General features: G+C 45.8%; 1 protein-coding gene across 2 annotated transcripts in view; it reads right to left on the minus strand.

Moving 5' to 3' along the window:
• Positions 1 to 17,076, minus strand: part of LOC138249903 (ATP-binding cassette sub-family C member 2-like) — a 546,861-nt gene that overhangs the window by 205,582 nt on the left and 324,203 nt on the right. For both annotated transcript variants that reach the window (XM_069204120.1, XM_069204121.1), the window contains one exon: positions 10,071 to 10,137. In XM_069204120.1, the coding sequence (XP_069060221.1) occupies positions 10,071 to 10,137 (67 nt within the window). The remainder of the gene's footprint in view (positions 1 to 10,070; positions 10,138 to 17,076) is intronic.

A 17,076-nucleotide genomic window follows, 5' to 3' on the forward strand; every position in this document is an offset into this window, starting at 1 on the left:
TGGTTTAGGTATCTATCTACCTATCTACAGTGGTGTAATGAAACTTGAAGGGGCCCCCTTCAATGTACCTGGAGGGGCCCCCCCCCCTGGACTGCCTGCCGCCCGTGCACAGTGTAGTGTGCTGAGTGGGGTCCCCTTCAGCGGGGGCTACGGGGCCATTGTTACACCACTGTCTATCTATCTATGTCTTTTTCACTCAAGTAACAGCTGCAGGTGATCACTAGTGAGTTAACTGCTTCTGGTGTTGAAAGTACACGTTGTAGTCTACATGTACGAATGTTTTACTGAACTGGATGAGGAAGATATCTGAGAACTCAGAAAATTTGTCGCTATTTTAGCCTTCTAGGACAGTTGTTCTTAATAGTTTCTCTTCTGTGGACTCCCACTAAATTAATATTGGCACCCACACTGAAACACTGTAATCCAGGCACCCATACTGGGTCATTACTGTAAGCTGTGGGCCCTGGCCTAATCATTTCCAATCATTTGAACTTGAAAACAATACAAATGAAACACACGTTCATCAAACAAATACACAAATGCTGAAATATTTAGATTAATTTACAAACAAATATTAAAAAATAAACATTTTTTTATAGGAAGGTTGGAGCTTTTCTAATTTCAATTAAGGCCACTCATCATCCGTACTATAGTTTGATACACTAGCACATCTCCATCGAATAATTCTGAGAACACTAGCTTAATTTTCAGCCTCCAATTTCACATTGGCATAGTGTTTTACATTTTACAATTTTGCTTCACTATTTATATACAATTTGTTATTCTGTTAATATTATTTAAGTTTATAAGCAGTCACATACCCTCTGAGAGTGCTTTGTGAACCCAAAGGGGTCCCCAGACCACAGGTTAAGAACCACTGTTCTAGGGCACTAACCAGATTTTCTGTGATGAAAAGAATCCTCTCATTTTCATTTTGTTCATTTCTGAAGGAAATGCGTTAAGATTTACAGGTTTGAATCCATCAAGATGGCTTCACGTGTGCCACTCGTTTATCATAAATACAGAATGTTAGCACTCTAGCAATTTATTAGAACACTATGGAAAACTGTAGTTGATTATTAGGGAGTTAATTGGCAGACTGCTGATGGTCTTGAAAGTACATATTGTACTTACAATACCAGGCTTTATAACATGGCTGAGAAAGATAGTGTGATGTTACAGAAAATAGGTTTTCATTTTAGCATCTGGAGCATTTAGCTTCTGGAGCACCTTCCATAAACTCTGAGAGAAAATCATGCGAGAACCAGTCTTCTCTATAACATGGTTCATCAAATCCCAGCAGAGGATTAGCATTTTTCACAGGATACAATCAACTTAGAACATACCACAATTCCTAAAATGAGTGTGGTATCAACAACAAATGATTTATATTGTGACTAAAATCGTTTTCACCCTTTAAATGTGCCCCTTTTTGTCATCCTCTTAAGCAGGCTTTCATTACATGCATTTCAATTGGGGCCATGTCCGCTTGTCCTGTAATGGAAGCCACAACATGTTGTACATTTTGTAACCAGGCATTCAAGCCCCCCCCCCAAACAAGTCACTTGGAGTCAGTGTGTGCTCATCTTGCCCCCCCCCCTATATATTTTTTAATTCTTTTTTTGGATGTAGGGACAGTGTCCTTGAGTCCTGTAATGACGCCCACAACATATTGTTCAGGCTGTGACCAGCCAATTAGGCTCACTAGTGTCCTTTATGGACACCCAGAGTCCAGCTATACCTAACTTTTAACCCCTTCATGTTTGCCCTAAGCACATATTTAAATGCATCTGTTTTGGAAATGTTTAATGGATTTACACCAAAGAATGATAAGCATGCTTTCCGAGTGAAGTTCTAACTTTTCACAAAATTTAGCGTAATTTAATTTAGCCATTTCTTCTGTATCACTTCCTAAAATTTTCTATGGCAATCAACATGAGAAATCACTGCTTTTGGACCCTCCCTTTTTCTGTGCCTGCAGTCCAACACGTCACGTCTACTATCTACCAATGGTCAGTGCTTACGAAAAGCTAATCAGCAGCCCTCGGCTAGCAAGGTCCTTATTGAATTTATAAAGGTAGCCAAGTCTCCATATTCCCTCAAATCTGTGTCATGGTCTCCATCCCCCAGCTACTATTACCTACTGGCAGTTGCTAGTATGTAGTTATAGTTAGGGCCAAGATTTAGTAGGAAAAGCTTTTTTTGTTTTGACAATAACTTTGGTGCCATTTGATGAACCTTCACTAAATTTTCAAAAATACGCACCTGAGTTCAGCTGCTGTGTTGAAAGTTTCAAGGTGATTCACCAAGCAGGGGGTAAGAAAAAAGGGAGGGAAGAGGGTTTGAGGGGAGGGGGTTATGGTCCCAAAAATGTGTTTTTCCCATGCAGTTTCCCATGGAGATTTTAGACACAACTACAGCCTGAACCACTGGACGGAATTCCACCAAAATTGGCAGTATTGGTGTAAATCCATTCACGATTTTTTAAGTTATTAAAGAAAAAGCGAATTTGTGTATCTAAGGACGCTGATCCTCTGCAGATCCAACAGATCTCCTGCTGAGATCCGATTTGCTGCTAACCCTTCAACCAGAAAGTGTTGGCAGCCATTTTGGGATTCAGACTCAGCCGAGTCCCAAAACAAAAGAGCAGGGGGCAGGGTTGGAATACTTTGGCTTCCCCAGTCCTGTTGGTGGGGTCCCCAAGGACCCTGCCCCAGCCAAACAAAGCATTTTGTTAATTTTTTTGCAGCGAAAATCGTGGAGGATCCGCAAATCCCAGCAAATTGTTTTCTCCTGTGTTTGTTTAAACTTTGGCTCCAGGGTTAGCGAAGTCCCCGGGGGCAAAACTGATAAATATGTTGGGGAGGGGGCTGATAATTATGTCGGGGAGAAGGTGCACGGACAAAACTAGCAGGCATCTGAGTTCAGCTACTGTGTTGAAAGTTTTGTGGTGATTCGTCAAGTGGGGGCTGAGAAAAAGGGGGGTCCCAAAATGCATTTTCCCCATGCAATTGCCCATAGGGATTTTAGACACAACTACAGCCTGAACTACTTGACGGAATTACACCAAATTTGGCTAAAAGTTAGCTCTTGGTCCAGAAAGAGCCCTTTTTCTGATTTGGTGTAAATCTATTCAGTTGTTTTCGTGTTATTGAAGAAAAAACTAATTTGTATATCTCTGTGATGCGGATCCTCCGCAGATCCAACAGATGCTCTTCTGAGATCTAATTGCCCGCTTACACTTCAACCAGGAAGTGTTGGCAGCCATTTTAGGACTTGGACTCAGCCAAGTACCAAAAAAAACTACAAGGAAAAAGAGAATGGGGCAGGATAGGAACATTCTAACCCCTCTAGGCCTGTTGGTTGACTCCCCCAGGAACCCTCCTGGGCCAAAAATCATTTTTTAAAAAAGTTTTGCCATGAAAATCTTGGAGGATACGCAAATCCTGACAAAAAAATGTAAAAAAAGACAAGCAGGGTCACCCGTACTTGTTCAAACCTCGGCCCAAGGTGGGCCAGGTCCTTGAGCAAATACTGATAATTATGTTGGGACTAAGCCTGTTTACGGCCCTGTGGACTGCAATCTTGTCAGGGCTAGACCAGTGTATATGAGGGGCTGTGCGGAACCCCCTCCTGGGCCCATTAGGGGCCTGTGGACCCCCACCTCCCCAAATGCTGAGTGGGGAGGGGGGCCTTGAAGTCTAATCCCAGGCCTTTTTCAGCCCCAGGGGCCAGCACCTCCTTTGGGCAAGCACTGCAAAAACAAAGGAGGGGGTCTGCGTGGCCCACCTCCTGGAGGCATTAATGGCCCTGGAGTCTACCAGCCCCAGGGCCGGCTCCCTATGTCCCGAGGTGCCCACCCTTGGGCCACAATTGTTAGCTTTTGCTTGGCGGGAGCTGCCAAGTAAGAGCAAACAGTAAGTGAGCTCCCAGTGGACAGGAGCAGGAAAACTGCTCCCACCCACTGGGAGCAGACATTTCATCTGTTCATCCAGGCGGCCGCCCTCCCCTTTTACTAATTGGCCAGGACCCAGGGGATGGGGTCCCCGGGCTGAAACTGGGCTGGGAAAGGGGGCCATACAGCCCCCCTCTCCTTTTACTAATTGGCTGGGCCCCATGGGTTGGGTCTCCAGGTCCAAAATCAGTCCGGGGAGAAGGGGGACACGGCCCCCTCCCTTTTCATTAATTGGACAGACCCCAGGGAATAAAGACTCCGGGCCCTAATTGTTCTGGGTTGCGTAGATATAGGGGTGGGCCGCAAGGCCTGGCCTTGGTAGCTTAAAACTGTACAAACACACTGAAATAGCAGGCCTGTGACATATTTTAAAGGCTACTTAGGTGAGTGGCACAATTAGTGATGCAGGCCTACTAGTAGCATTTAATTTACAGGCACTGGTTGCATGTAGTACCACTTTACTACGGATGTACAAATAAATTAAAAGTGGCCATTGGGTGTAAGCCAATATTACCATATTTAGGGGGGGGAGAGACGACACTTTAGCACTGGTTAGCAGTGGCAAAGTGCAAAGAGTCCTAAAGCCAGTAAAAACAAAGTCAGCAAAAACAGAAGGATGGAAGGCAAAACATTGGGGGAAACCCATGCCAAGTATGTCAGGTCCAACACTATGTTCACAAGACTGTGAGGCACTGAAATCTTCAAACGAAGATGCTCACCACTAAACTGTGCATTCCTGCTACACCCTTGCAAAATAGGAGTGCACCATTCTTAGGACCTTCATTATACAAAATCTTCAGGTGCAGCACAGTTTTTGTGAGTATGATAGATGGTGAAATACAAAGAAAAGCTGTCTTTTTTGTAGGCATTAGAACTGAAACCCCAAATCAAAGACTGAGGTTCGAATGGGCTAGTCTGTTTTTTGAATGGCTGAATCCATCCAGCCTCCAAGGCTTTGGGTGCTGATTAAAGTGCTTGGAAGTGCAGCTCGGGCTTTTAATGGCCAGTATAGCCCATAACAGCGGGTTATAAGGCTATAATGATACGTGTATTGAGTGGATTGGTCATAGGAGTGTATTTTCTGGAAAGTATTTACTCATGAGAAAAAGGCACAGATCTGAAGGCTAAGTGGAGCCTTCGAGCTTCATCAGTCATCCAAATTTTAATCGAGAATTCAGGCGCTGCAGTCCTAATCTGCTGCCAATATATATAGATTAATGAATGAAATATGGACCCCCCTCATAATGCAAAAGGATATGGAAAAAGCCTCACAATCTTTAGGATGTTAAATACTGAATTTAATTTCTGATACTGACAAGCTGAAGCCAGTACCTATAAATCCAATTTGACATAATGACATTGAGGATCAGATCTCAGAAGGTTATGTTTAATTGATATCTGTAATATGGATTGTAGATAATGACTGTGAGTCAGGTTCACCTTGTTCCTTTAATTTGACAAGGAGGCATTCTATATTTCATTTTCCCTTGCATCGTTTTTCATTAATTCCATGCTCATTTAACTCCACACAGACTGTGTTGAGTGCAGACAAGGCTAGGTAAACGTGAGCTGTTACATTAGTTAGGCCCAGCACACCAACTCCAAGCAGCTACACAAACTGTAAAAAGGCTTGAGTGAGTTTTATGCGGTGACAGCCACATTGAAGGAACTTCACTAGTCTTCATCCTTAGACAACAAAGATCCCAAGCTCGATGACTTGCATTTCTATTTACATGAAAGAAATGCAAAAACACAAGTCCCGAGAACAGAATGTGTGCAGTTGGGTCTTAGTGTTTTCATAGTCACTCACCCAGTACACGTGGCTCCAGCCCAAGGTCACTCACAGGATGATTACCGTTTTATGATCATTTCCGAATTCCATATATAAATATTTATTTGTGGAAACAATCGCAGTAATGGAGGCATTCTAAACAGTTTACCTGGTGATATTAGCCCTACTCCAGTATACATGGCGGTACATGTTTCCTATTTAACCCCAGATATTCTGAATTCGCCATCTAAATGCAGTGGCCGTCCTTTAACCTGCTCTCAAAAACTTAACCGTAACCACACTTGTTTTGCAAAGGCAAATACCATGATGGGTGCAAGTTTACAATGTGGAGGGAGCTTCTACTGAAAGACGGTTTCAGAGTGTATTCCTTTCCAAATCTTGGATTTCCAAGTGTACAGGTCTCCCTTTGGTGGCTATTAAACGCAACTGCTGAAGATAGTTTTTCCATAACTCCTGCCTGAAAATATCAATAGTCTGCGAAAGGCATCACTTAGATAAAACATGGTATGTATATAGAATTTTGAGATGGCTAATTCATTGAAAAATAGCATTAATTTACAATATGCCGCCTTATCCAATTGGAGGAGGGCATCTTGATAAAGAACTAAAGCATATCATACTTTTTTTTAGGAAATAGAAGTGACGGCTTCATGCTCAATCTGAAAGCCAGCCACAAACAATCCCTACAAGCAAATATCTGGAAATAGCCCCCAAAGTGATTTTACAGTAGAAAGACAGGTTGTTTTATTTATAAATTCACTCGCAATGAAGTGAGGGGAATTTGACGATAGAAAAAATATTAATCATTATCAACATTTTCTGTCTGTAAAGGAGGATGTTTCACTCCAAAATATGACTGGTGTCATATATAATAGACACAAATGAGGTAATCAATTGTTTTGTAGGAATGCAGCTCAGGATTTAGGTCAGACAGCCCACCATGATCGAGGAGCCAAACACCTTCCCAAAAAAGGTATGCATTCAGTATCAAAATATAACTCTCGATTTTTAAGATCACTTATTTACAATGAATATGTGAATGAAGGTTGTTTGGCAAGTGTAAGGAAATGGCTCCCTGTTGCAGTTAACCCCCTCTTTTTGCCTGATACTGATGCTGACTTGACTGAGAAGTGTGTTGGGACCCTGCTAACCAGGCCCCAGCACCAGTGTACTCTCACCTAAAAGGCACCATTGTTTCCACAATTGGCACACCCCTGGCACACAGATAAGTCCCTTGTAAAAGGTACCAGTGGTACCAAGGGCCCTGTGACCAGGGAAGGTCCCTAAGGGCTGCAGCATATGTTGTGCCACCCTAAGGGACCCTTCACCTAAATACCTGCACACTGCCATTGCAGATTGTGTGTGTTGGTGGGGATAAAAAGGCAAAGTCGACATGGCATCCCCCTCAGGATGCCATGCACACAAAATACTGCCTGTGGCATAGGTAAGTCACCCCTCTAGCAGGCCTTACAGCCCTAAGGCAGGGTGCACTATACCACAGGTGAGGGCATAGCTGCATGAGCAATATGCCCCTACAGTGTCTAAGTCTATTCTTAGACATTGTAAGTACAGTTGTGGCCATATTAAGTATATGGTCTGGGAGTTTGTCAAAAAGGAACTCCACAGCTCCATAATGGCTACACTGAATATTGGGAAGTTTGGTATCAAACTTCTCTGAATAATAAACCCACACTGATGCCAGTGTTGGATTTATTAAAAAGTGCACACAGAGGGCATCTTAGAGATGCCCCCCATATTTTATCCAATTGTTCAGTGCAGGACTGACTGGTCTGTGCCAGCCTGCTGCTGAGAGCCGAGTTTCTGACCCCATGTGGTGAGGGCCTTTGTGCCCTCTGAGGCCAGAAACAAAGCCTGCTCTGGGTGGAGGTGCTTCACACCTCCCCCGTGCAGGAACTGTAACACCTAGCAGTGAGCCTTAAAGGCTCAGGCTTCATGTTACAATGCCCCAGGGCACTCCAGCTAGTAGAGATGCCCGCCCCCTGGACACAGCCCCCACTTTTGGTGGCAAGTCCGGGGGAGATAATGAGAAAAACAAGGAGTCACCCACCAGTCAGGACAGCCTCTAAGTTGTCCTGAGCTGAGGTGATCCCTGCCTTTAGAAATCCTCCATCTTGATTTTGGAGGATTCCCCCAATAGAAATAGGGATGTGCCCCCTCCCCTCAGGGGGGAGGCACAAAGAGGGTGTAGCCACCCTCAAGGACTGTAGCCATTGGCTACTGCCCTCCCTGACCTAAACACACCCCTAAATTCAGTATTTAGGGGCTCCCCAGAACCTAGGAAACTAGATTCCTGCAACCTGAAGACGAAGAAGGACTGCTGACCTGAAGCCCTGCAGAGAAGACGGAGACACCAACTGCTTTGGCCCCAGCCCTACCGGCCTGTCTCCCCACTTCAAGAAAAACTGCAACAGCGACGCGCCCCCCAGGGTCCAGCGACCTCTGGAGCCTCGGAGGACTACCCTGCATCTAAAAGGACCAAGAAACTCCAGAGGACAGCGGCCCTGTTCACAAGAACTGCAACTTTGCAACAAAGAAGCAACTTTTAAAGACCACACATTTCCCGCCGTAAGCGTGAGACTTTCCAATCTGCACCCGACGCCCCCGGCTCGACCTGCACAAAACTAACTCTTCAAGGAGGACTCCCCGGCGACTGCGAGCCCGTGAGTAGCCAGAGTTGACCCCCCACAGCGACGCCTGCAGAGGGAATCCAGAGGCTCCCCCTGACCGCGACTGCCTGCTTCAAGGAACCCGACGCCTGGAAGACACACTGCACCCGCAGCCCCCAGGACCTGAAGGAACCGAACACCAGTGCAGGAGTGACCCCCAGACAACCCTCTTCCTATCCCAGGTGGTGGCTACCCCGAGGAGCCCCCCGTGCCTGCATCGCTGAAGAGACCCCGGGTCTCCCCATTGAATCCTATTGAAAACCCGACGCCTGTTTGCACTCTGCACCCGGCCGCCCCTGTGCCGCTGAGGGTGTACTTTCTGTGCCTGCTTGTGTCCCCCCCAGTGCCCTACAAAACCCCCCTGGTCTGCCCTCCGAAGTCGCGGGTACTTACCTGCTGGCAGACTGGAACAGGGGCACCCCTATTTCCATTGAAGCCTATGTGTTTTGGGCACCACTTTGACCTCTGCACCCGACCGGCCCTGAGCTGCTGGTGTGCTAACTTTGTGGTTGCCTTGAACCCACAACGGTGGGCTACCTTGGACCCAACTTTGAACTCTGTAAGTGTTTTACTTACCTGTGAATTTAACAATTAATTACCTCCCTCAGGAACTGTTGATTTTTGCACAGTGTCCACTTTTAAAATAGCTTATTGCCATTTTTGCCAAAACTGTACATGCTATTGTGATGATTCAAAGTTCCTAAGAGACCTGAGTGAAATTACTTTAATTTAAAGTATTGTTTGTAAATCTTGAACCTGTGGTTCTTAAAATAAACTAAGAAAAGCTATTTTTCTATATAAAAAACCCATTGGCCTGGAATTGTCTTTGAGTGTGTGTTCCTCATTTATTGCCTGTGTGTGTACAACAAATGCTTAACACTACCCTCTGATAAGCCTACTGCTCAACCACACTACCACAAAATAGAGCATTAGAATTATCTCTTTTTGCCACTATCTTACCTCTAAGGGGAACCCTTGGACTCTGTGCACACTATTTCTTACTTTGAAATAGTATATACAGAGCCAACTTCCTACAGCAAGTAAAAATGTCCAGCTGCAGGAAAACTGTGACTTAGCAGGACCCATTGGGTACATGCCTTGTAGTTGGTCTACAGGTCATGTATTTTGTGCAGCATGGCAACCCTCCACGTCCCATCACAGGCAAAACCAGTAACCATTCACAACGCAACACTCTAAAGACCATGACCAACATCGTGTGTAATCTCGTAGGGTTGGTTTAAGCACAGAAGCATTTTAGCTATCATCTGTGGGTAATTTCAACTATGACCATTTTAACTGAGTGTGTTTTTAACATAACCTGTAAACAGTTGCACCAGCACAGAAACAAATTATTTTCCCTGAGGTTGTTCTTATTCAATTTACATCATAGAGTTGAAACAGCGATGCCCCACTGATTCATTAATGGCTATTGTTTGCAAACTTCATAGACATCCGTTGATGTTCCAGCTCCGCCAGATTGTATATGTAGCTGCCACATTCTTTTCAAAATCTACACATCTCCTCCTCTTTGAAAATACATCAGCTTGTTGACAGGCCATCCGTTATGTCCATGTCACACAAAAGAAACCACTTTTGAAGGACTCACTTCTGTAATAAGAAGAAAATATCTGCTTACTCTTTTATCACAGAGGATCCAATGTCATCCCAGCGGAAAGATGCACCAGAAAATCCTATGGCATGACCTATTAGAAAAATAAAAGACGTGAATTACAGTAATCAATATTCCTCACTTTGATAGCAAAACCATATCTTCATGTATTTCTCTCTTTACGAATATTATACCCCGGGTCTTATCTTAATAAGACTCGCCATTCCCAGTGCGATCTTGCAGTGTGTACTATAGGACGAGACAGGAAATACATACATGCTGCAAACGTCAGCTCTGGGCCCATACGTGGGACCTTACACTGCTTTATACAGCAAGGATTAGATTACAGGCTGCAGATTAGAGCTTTAAAGTAGTTGCAAACTGACCCTTTTTGGTGGGACACGGTAGTTGAAAATGACTGCATCTGTTCAGTTTTGAAGAAACAACAGAATACTCAGCATTCAATATGAAGAATTGAAGAACCAATTTAGGTAACATACGTCTTCATCTTTTCTTCCCAGACATCTACTCTTGATAATAAAAGGTGAATGCCATTTTCGAGAAATTAGCAGATTCGTCTATGGAAGAGTGAATAGGAGATACAATCTGCTACACAAAGACAACCCACACTTTACTAATAGCACGCAATGGACCCGCGGAGCATATGTATTATACATCAACTACAGTCAGGTAAAAAAATTCATGGACACACTTTTACACGCTGGTTATGAGCTAATATACAAATAACACACAATGAATTGATGTTGGCTAAACAAACGTTTGCTCCTTAAATATAGAGGTTCCTCTTCTGAAATACTGTGAATTCACGAGTCGAGTTGCTGTGGGCTTCATAAACTTAAATATTACAAGTGAACCAATCATATAAATAAAGAAGCATTGGCAATACCAATAGGTGTGGCTTGTGAATGAGACTGGCTTTTATGTCACTGATAGGTATAGACTCTCAATGTCATCATATGCTCTGTTACTCTTCTTTGCACTCCTGCATCCATTTGTCAACCCAATGATTCATCTTTCCATTCACTCTCTGACACAATCACATAAACTCAACACCATATGCACGGTAAATTAAAATAATTCAAGTAAAAAAAAGAAAACATGGTGCCTTTTAAACAAGGTGGCCATATGCTTACAATAACAAAACTAAACACAGCAGCTTTTATCTGTCCTACAAAGGTTTTGTACTCTATCATTGTTTTAAAGTTCATGCATTGCCTCCACATTTAGTGTGGCCATCTTCGAATGGTAAAACAATGACAATACAATTCCAGAATTATCTCCTGGCTCAAAGGAAGTGGCTATGTGAAATGCAGACCTACCAACTCATACGGTGCCCTCTGTGTGTCACACAATTTCGGCTCACCTAGCGAGGAGCTGAAATCACATAGTGGCAGGTAAAAGGAGCTGAAAACAACTGTAAACAGTGGATTTCCAGCTCCTTTTCAGAGGCAGTAAGGAGACAATTTCGACCAAGAGGTTTAAAAACACCCAGGACATCAGCCTTAATGACCCTTTGTTTTTTTTTTATTTTAGGGGGGGGCTGCAGGCTTGGTGAGGAGCAGAGTGCCACTTAGGTAGCTCTCAGCACAAGGCCTCCTCCAAGGCCCGCTCCTCCTCCTCACACAGTAAAATTCATTTGTAAGTTGGTAGGTAGGGAATGAGGTGCACTTCTGATGAAATTAGCTGCAAGTAAGCAAACCATTAGCACTGAAAAGCTGTAATATCCCCTTTAAATAAACCTTAAAATAAAAAGACAAGAAGCAAAGAAAGACAAGCAGGACTATAAAAGGTGAAAATTCTAAATGAAAGGATTGGCAAACCAGCCCTGATAGTGAAGTGCACTCAGATGGATGTACACATGACCAGAAAATGCCATTATTCACGGAGCAAATACACAATGACTGATGACGTCGGAAGCATTACCCCATGCAGTGCACTGTCATGGATTGAAGCAGATTGTAAGTATCACACTCAGAAAGACCAACAGTAGAACAGAGGGGAGGCAAAGGCCCTCTGTGTCTCTCTCTCTCTCTCTCTCTCTCTCTCTATATATATATATATATATATATATATATATATATATATATATATATTTATACATATATATATATCTCTGAAAAAAAACAACGGTTACAGGGACATTATAGTTAGGAAAAGGAATTTAAAAAAAATTAGAAGTTCACTTAAAAAGCCAAAGGTTACAGAGATGGTATAGTTAGGTTCTGAAATTACATGCAAAAAAACAGACAAATTCAGCAGTTATAGTTATGGTTATCTTAAGTAGCTATCACTCATGATCTAGGGTCACAGCTCCTGCCAAGCAAAAACAAACAGCTATCTCTGAAGGGTGGGCACTGGGCACCTCAGGAGACAGCACGAGCTGGCCCTGGGGGGTTGTGGTCCCCAGGGCCTTAAATGGATCTAGGAGGGGTGCAGCACAGCCCCCTTCTTTCTTTAGCAAGGGCCGCCCTAGGGAAGTGGTGATCCACAAGGCCCCTCTCCCTATTTAAAAAATTGTAATTGGCTCCTAGGAGGTGGAGGTCCCCTGACCAGGGGTTCTGTGTGGGCCCCCTCCTTTACATTCATTATAGCCCCGGGGAGGTGTGGTCTCCGGAGCTTCTGTAAGCCTCAGGAGAGGAGTCAGTGCACTCCCCTCCTTATTTGAAAAAAGCCCTGGAGGGGTGGTAGTCCCTAGAGCCTTGAATGACCCAAGGAGGGGGGCAGCACAGCCCCCCTACTTTCTTCAGCAAGGGCCGGTCAAGGGAGGTGGTGATCCCTGTGGCCATATATGGCCCGGGTGGGGAGCCGCATGGCCCCCTCCCTATTTTAAAATTTGTGATTGGCCCCTGAGAGGTGGTGGTCCCGTGGGCAGGGGTTCTGGGTGGGCTCCTCCTTTACATTCATTATGCCCTAGGGAGGTGGTAGTACCCAGGGCTGCTGTAAGCCTCGGGGAGACGGGGGGTTGGTGTGCCCCCCACTTAGTTGAAAAAAGTACTGGGGAGGTGGTGGTCTCTGGGGTGGGTCCGCATGTTAATATTTGGCATGCCTGGGGGCTAAATGAAGAAAACCCGCAGGAGACCAAACTGTTTTTTTATTTTTTATTTTGGCAGATCTGTGGATTTTTCCGAAAAATTTTAAGAAATGCTTTTTTACCTTGGCAGGGTCTCAGGGGGACCACAGCACCAAGGTTAGGGGATTAGGGGATTCCTACCCTGCCACCTTTTCTTTTTTTACGCTTTCTTTTGGGACTCGGCTTCAGGCAGCCAATCAATCAATCAGGAATTTGTAAAGAACACTACTCACCCATGAGGGTCTCAAGGTGCTGAGGGGGGAGGGAGAGGAGGTGCTGCTACTGCTCGAACAGCCAGGTCTTGAGAAGTCTCCTGAAGGTAAGGAAGTCTTTGGTCTGAAGCAGGTGGGTGGGAAGAGTGTTCCACGTCTTGGCAGAGAGATGCAAGAATGAGCTGCTGCCGGTTGTAGTTCTGCGGATGCGTGGGACGGTCGCAAGGGCAAGGTCGGTGGAGCGGAGATGCCGGGTCGGGGTGTAGAAGGAGAGCCATCTGTTGAGATATTCTGGTCTGGTGTTGTGCAGTGCTTTGTGAGCGTGGGTGAGGAGTTTGAAGGTGATTCTCTTGTTGACTGGGAGCAGGTGCAGGTCTCTCAGATGGCTTGTGATGTGGCAGTGGCAGAGGATGTCCAGGATGAGGCGTACAGAGGCATTCTGGATGCGTTGCACCCTCTTCTGGAGTTTGGCTGTGGTTCCTGCGCAGAGGGCATTGCTGTAGTCCAGTTTGCTGCTTTTGAGGGCTTGGATGACTGTACTTCTGGTTTCGGTGGGGATCAATTTGTAGATCTTTCGGAGCATGTGGAGGGTGTGGAAGCAGGAGGAGGAGACGACATTGACTTGCTGGGACATGAATAATGAGGAGTCCAAGATGAATCCTAGGATACGTGTGTGGTCGGTGAGAGTTGGAGTGGCTCCGAGAGTGGCAGGCCACCAGGAGTCATCCCATGCAGAGGAGGTGGTGCCGAAGATGAGGACTTCCGTCTTGTTGGAATTGAGTTTGAGGCAGCTGTTCTTCATCCATTCAGCGATGGCCTTCATTCTTTCGTGGAGGTTGGTCTTGGTGGAGTCCTTGGTGAGGGAGAGGATCAGCTGTGTGTCGTCGGAGTTGAGATGATGTTAAGGTTGTGGGATCGGGCGATGTTAGCGAGCGGGGTCATGTAGACATTGAAGAGGGTCGGGCTGAGGGGCGAACTCTGGAGTACGCCACAGATGATTTTGGTGGCCTCCGAGGGGAATGGGGTGAGGCAGACTTTCTCGGTTCTGCCGGTGAGAAAGGAGGTGACCCAGTCCAGGGCTCTGTCGCGGACTCCTGCACTGCTGAGGCATGAGCGTAAGGTGTGGTGGCAGACGGTGTCGAACTTGGCCGAGAGGTCCAGGAGGAGGAGGGCCACGGTTTTGCTGTTGTCCAGTATGGTTCTGATGTCATCGGTGGTGGCGATGAGGGCAGTTTCAATACTGTGGTTGCTGTGGAATCTGGATTGGGAAGGGTCCAGGGTGCTGTTCTCTTTGAGGAAGGAGGTTAGTTGTCCGTTGACAGCCTTTTAGATTACTTTTGCAGGGAAGGGGAGCAGGGAGATAGGCCGGAAGTTCTAGAGGTCCTTTGGTTCTGCCTTGGGTTTTTTGAGGAGGGCATTGATGTCGGCGTGTTTCCAGCTCTCTGGGAAGGTGGCGCACTCGAAGGAGCTGTTGATGATCTTCCGTAGTTGGGGTGCGATGATAGAGCTTGCTTTGTTGAGGATGTGGTGAGGGCAGGGGTCAGATGGAGAGCTGGAGTGGATGGTGTTCATGATTTCAATGGTGTTGTTGTCGTTGACGGGGGTCCAGGAGAGCAGGAGGTTGGTCGGAGGTGAGTCTGTCGTGTTGGTGGTTGCTGGGGTGGGTCTGGGTGCCAGCACTTCCTGAATGAATGAAGTGTTGGCAGCCAATCAGATCTCAGCTTGAGATCTCTGGAATCCGCAGAGCCTCTGCATCCCTAGATATACAAATTTGGATTTCCTTTAATGTCTCAAATCCACTGAATGAATTTATACTAAATAACAAACATGTACTTTCTGGAACAAGAGCTTTCTTTCATCCAAATCTGGTGTAATTCTGTCCAGCGGTTCAGGCTGTAGTTGTGTCTAAAATCTCTGTGGGAATAACATGGGAAACTCACTCAAGCATGAGGAATCACCCCCAACTTTCCATATACAACAAAACCCTAGAGGACACTTTTTCTGGAAAATGTCATGACGATTTGTCAAATGGCACCAAATATATAGCCAAGTCAAAAAACCCAGATTCTAGGGGCCTGATTAAGAACTTTGCAGATGGGTTACTGTGTAACAATGGTGACGGAAGTCCCATCTGCTGAAATCTAAGTCCCATTGGATATAATGGGATTTAGATTTTGGCAGACGGGACATCAGTCACCTGTCTGCCAAGTTCTAACTATAACTACCTACTGGTGACATATATGTTCACTGAAAATACGAAAGGTTACAGGGACTTTATAGATAGATAATAGAATAAAAAAACAAACAGAAATTCACTTAAAAAACAAAGGTTAGAGGGACAATATAGGTAGGCTCACATTCATTTTAAACATACAAAACCACAGAAATGCTGTTATAGTTAGAGTTATTTCAAGTAACTATAACTGGTGCCCTAAGGTAACTATAACTTGCGCCCCTGCCATGCACAGTTTTCTCATCAATAATTGTACTGCAAATGTTACAGCGATATTATCAATGATGTTATAGAAGATGCCACGAGTGATGTAATATCAGGGGTAATTAGCGGTGCATGTTTTTTAAAATTCTATTTCCTAACTATAACATCCCAGTGGGGGTGTGGGAGGTCGACTTAGGGCCTGGCCTGACATTGTGCTGCCCCCACCCAAGCTTGCTGGTCCTGCCTCCCCGCCATCAATTGTCCAAGTCCATGCCCCTGCTCCCTTCATTACAGCCCTGTGTGGCAGTTGTTCTCCCACTGCCCTTCCCACCTGCCCTGAACAATTAGCTTGCTGCACCGTCCACCTTCTACCTACCCTCTGTTGTCCAAATCCATGCACCAGCCCCCTCCCTCCTGTCCTGCATAGTCTGATGTGCTGCCATTGCCCTCCATTTTGATTAATGTCCCTGCCCACTCCTCTTGCCCTCCGTTGCCCAATTCCATGCCTGTTCCATGCTTTGCCTCTGTGCTCAGCTTGCTGCCCCATCCGCCTTTGCCCGCCCTCCAATGTCTGTGTCCTTGCCTCTGCTCCCTCCGTTTTGCCTACCATGTTCCATGGACCTGCCACTGCCCCTCCTATCTATTCTGAGTGTTCTGTTGAGCTGCCACTGCCCCTGCCACATACCTAGCATGGTCAGATAAAAGGCGTCTGGCCCTGCCACCTCCACCCTGCCTCTCTGAGTTCTAGGCCCCTACTCCCTACCTTCTGTCCTCCATGGTCCATTTTGATGCCACTCTCTCCACTCTCCATGCTCTGTTGTGCTGCAACTGCTCCTCAGGCCTACCCCATGCGGTCTGTTGTGAAGCCTCTTCCCTTGCCCTCTCTTGTCAGTGTCCAGCCCCTACCCATGCCTTCTGACCCCCATGGTCCTTTGTGCATGCCTATGCCCCCTCCCTCTAGCCCACAATGGGATTTGTGCTGCCACTAATCTTCCTGCTTGCCATGCATGGTCTTCTGTGCTGCCACAGCCCCTCCCACCTGCCATGTGGTTAGCTTACTGCCCATGATCCCATCCCACCTTCCCGCCATTGTCTGTGTGTATGCCACTATAGCCTCACTGTTGGCCTCCATGGTGTGATGTGCTTCCAGTGCCCATCCCACGTGCTCTCCATGGTCAGTTTACTGTTCCAGCCCTGGCCCCTTTCCCCCTGCCCTCTATTTTCCATTTGCAGGCCCCTATCTTCTCCCTCCTGCCTTCCCTGGTCCATTGTCATGCCCCGGGCCACTCTCTC

Source organism: Pleurodeles waltl, chromosome 8 (genome assembly GCF_031143425.1).
Source record: "Pleurodeles waltl isolate 20211129_DDA chromosome 8, aPleWal1.hap1.20221129, whole genome shotgun sequence".
Taxonomy (NCBI): Eukaryota; Metazoa; Chordata; class Amphibia; order Caudata; family Salamandridae; genus Pleurodeles; species Pleurodeles waltl.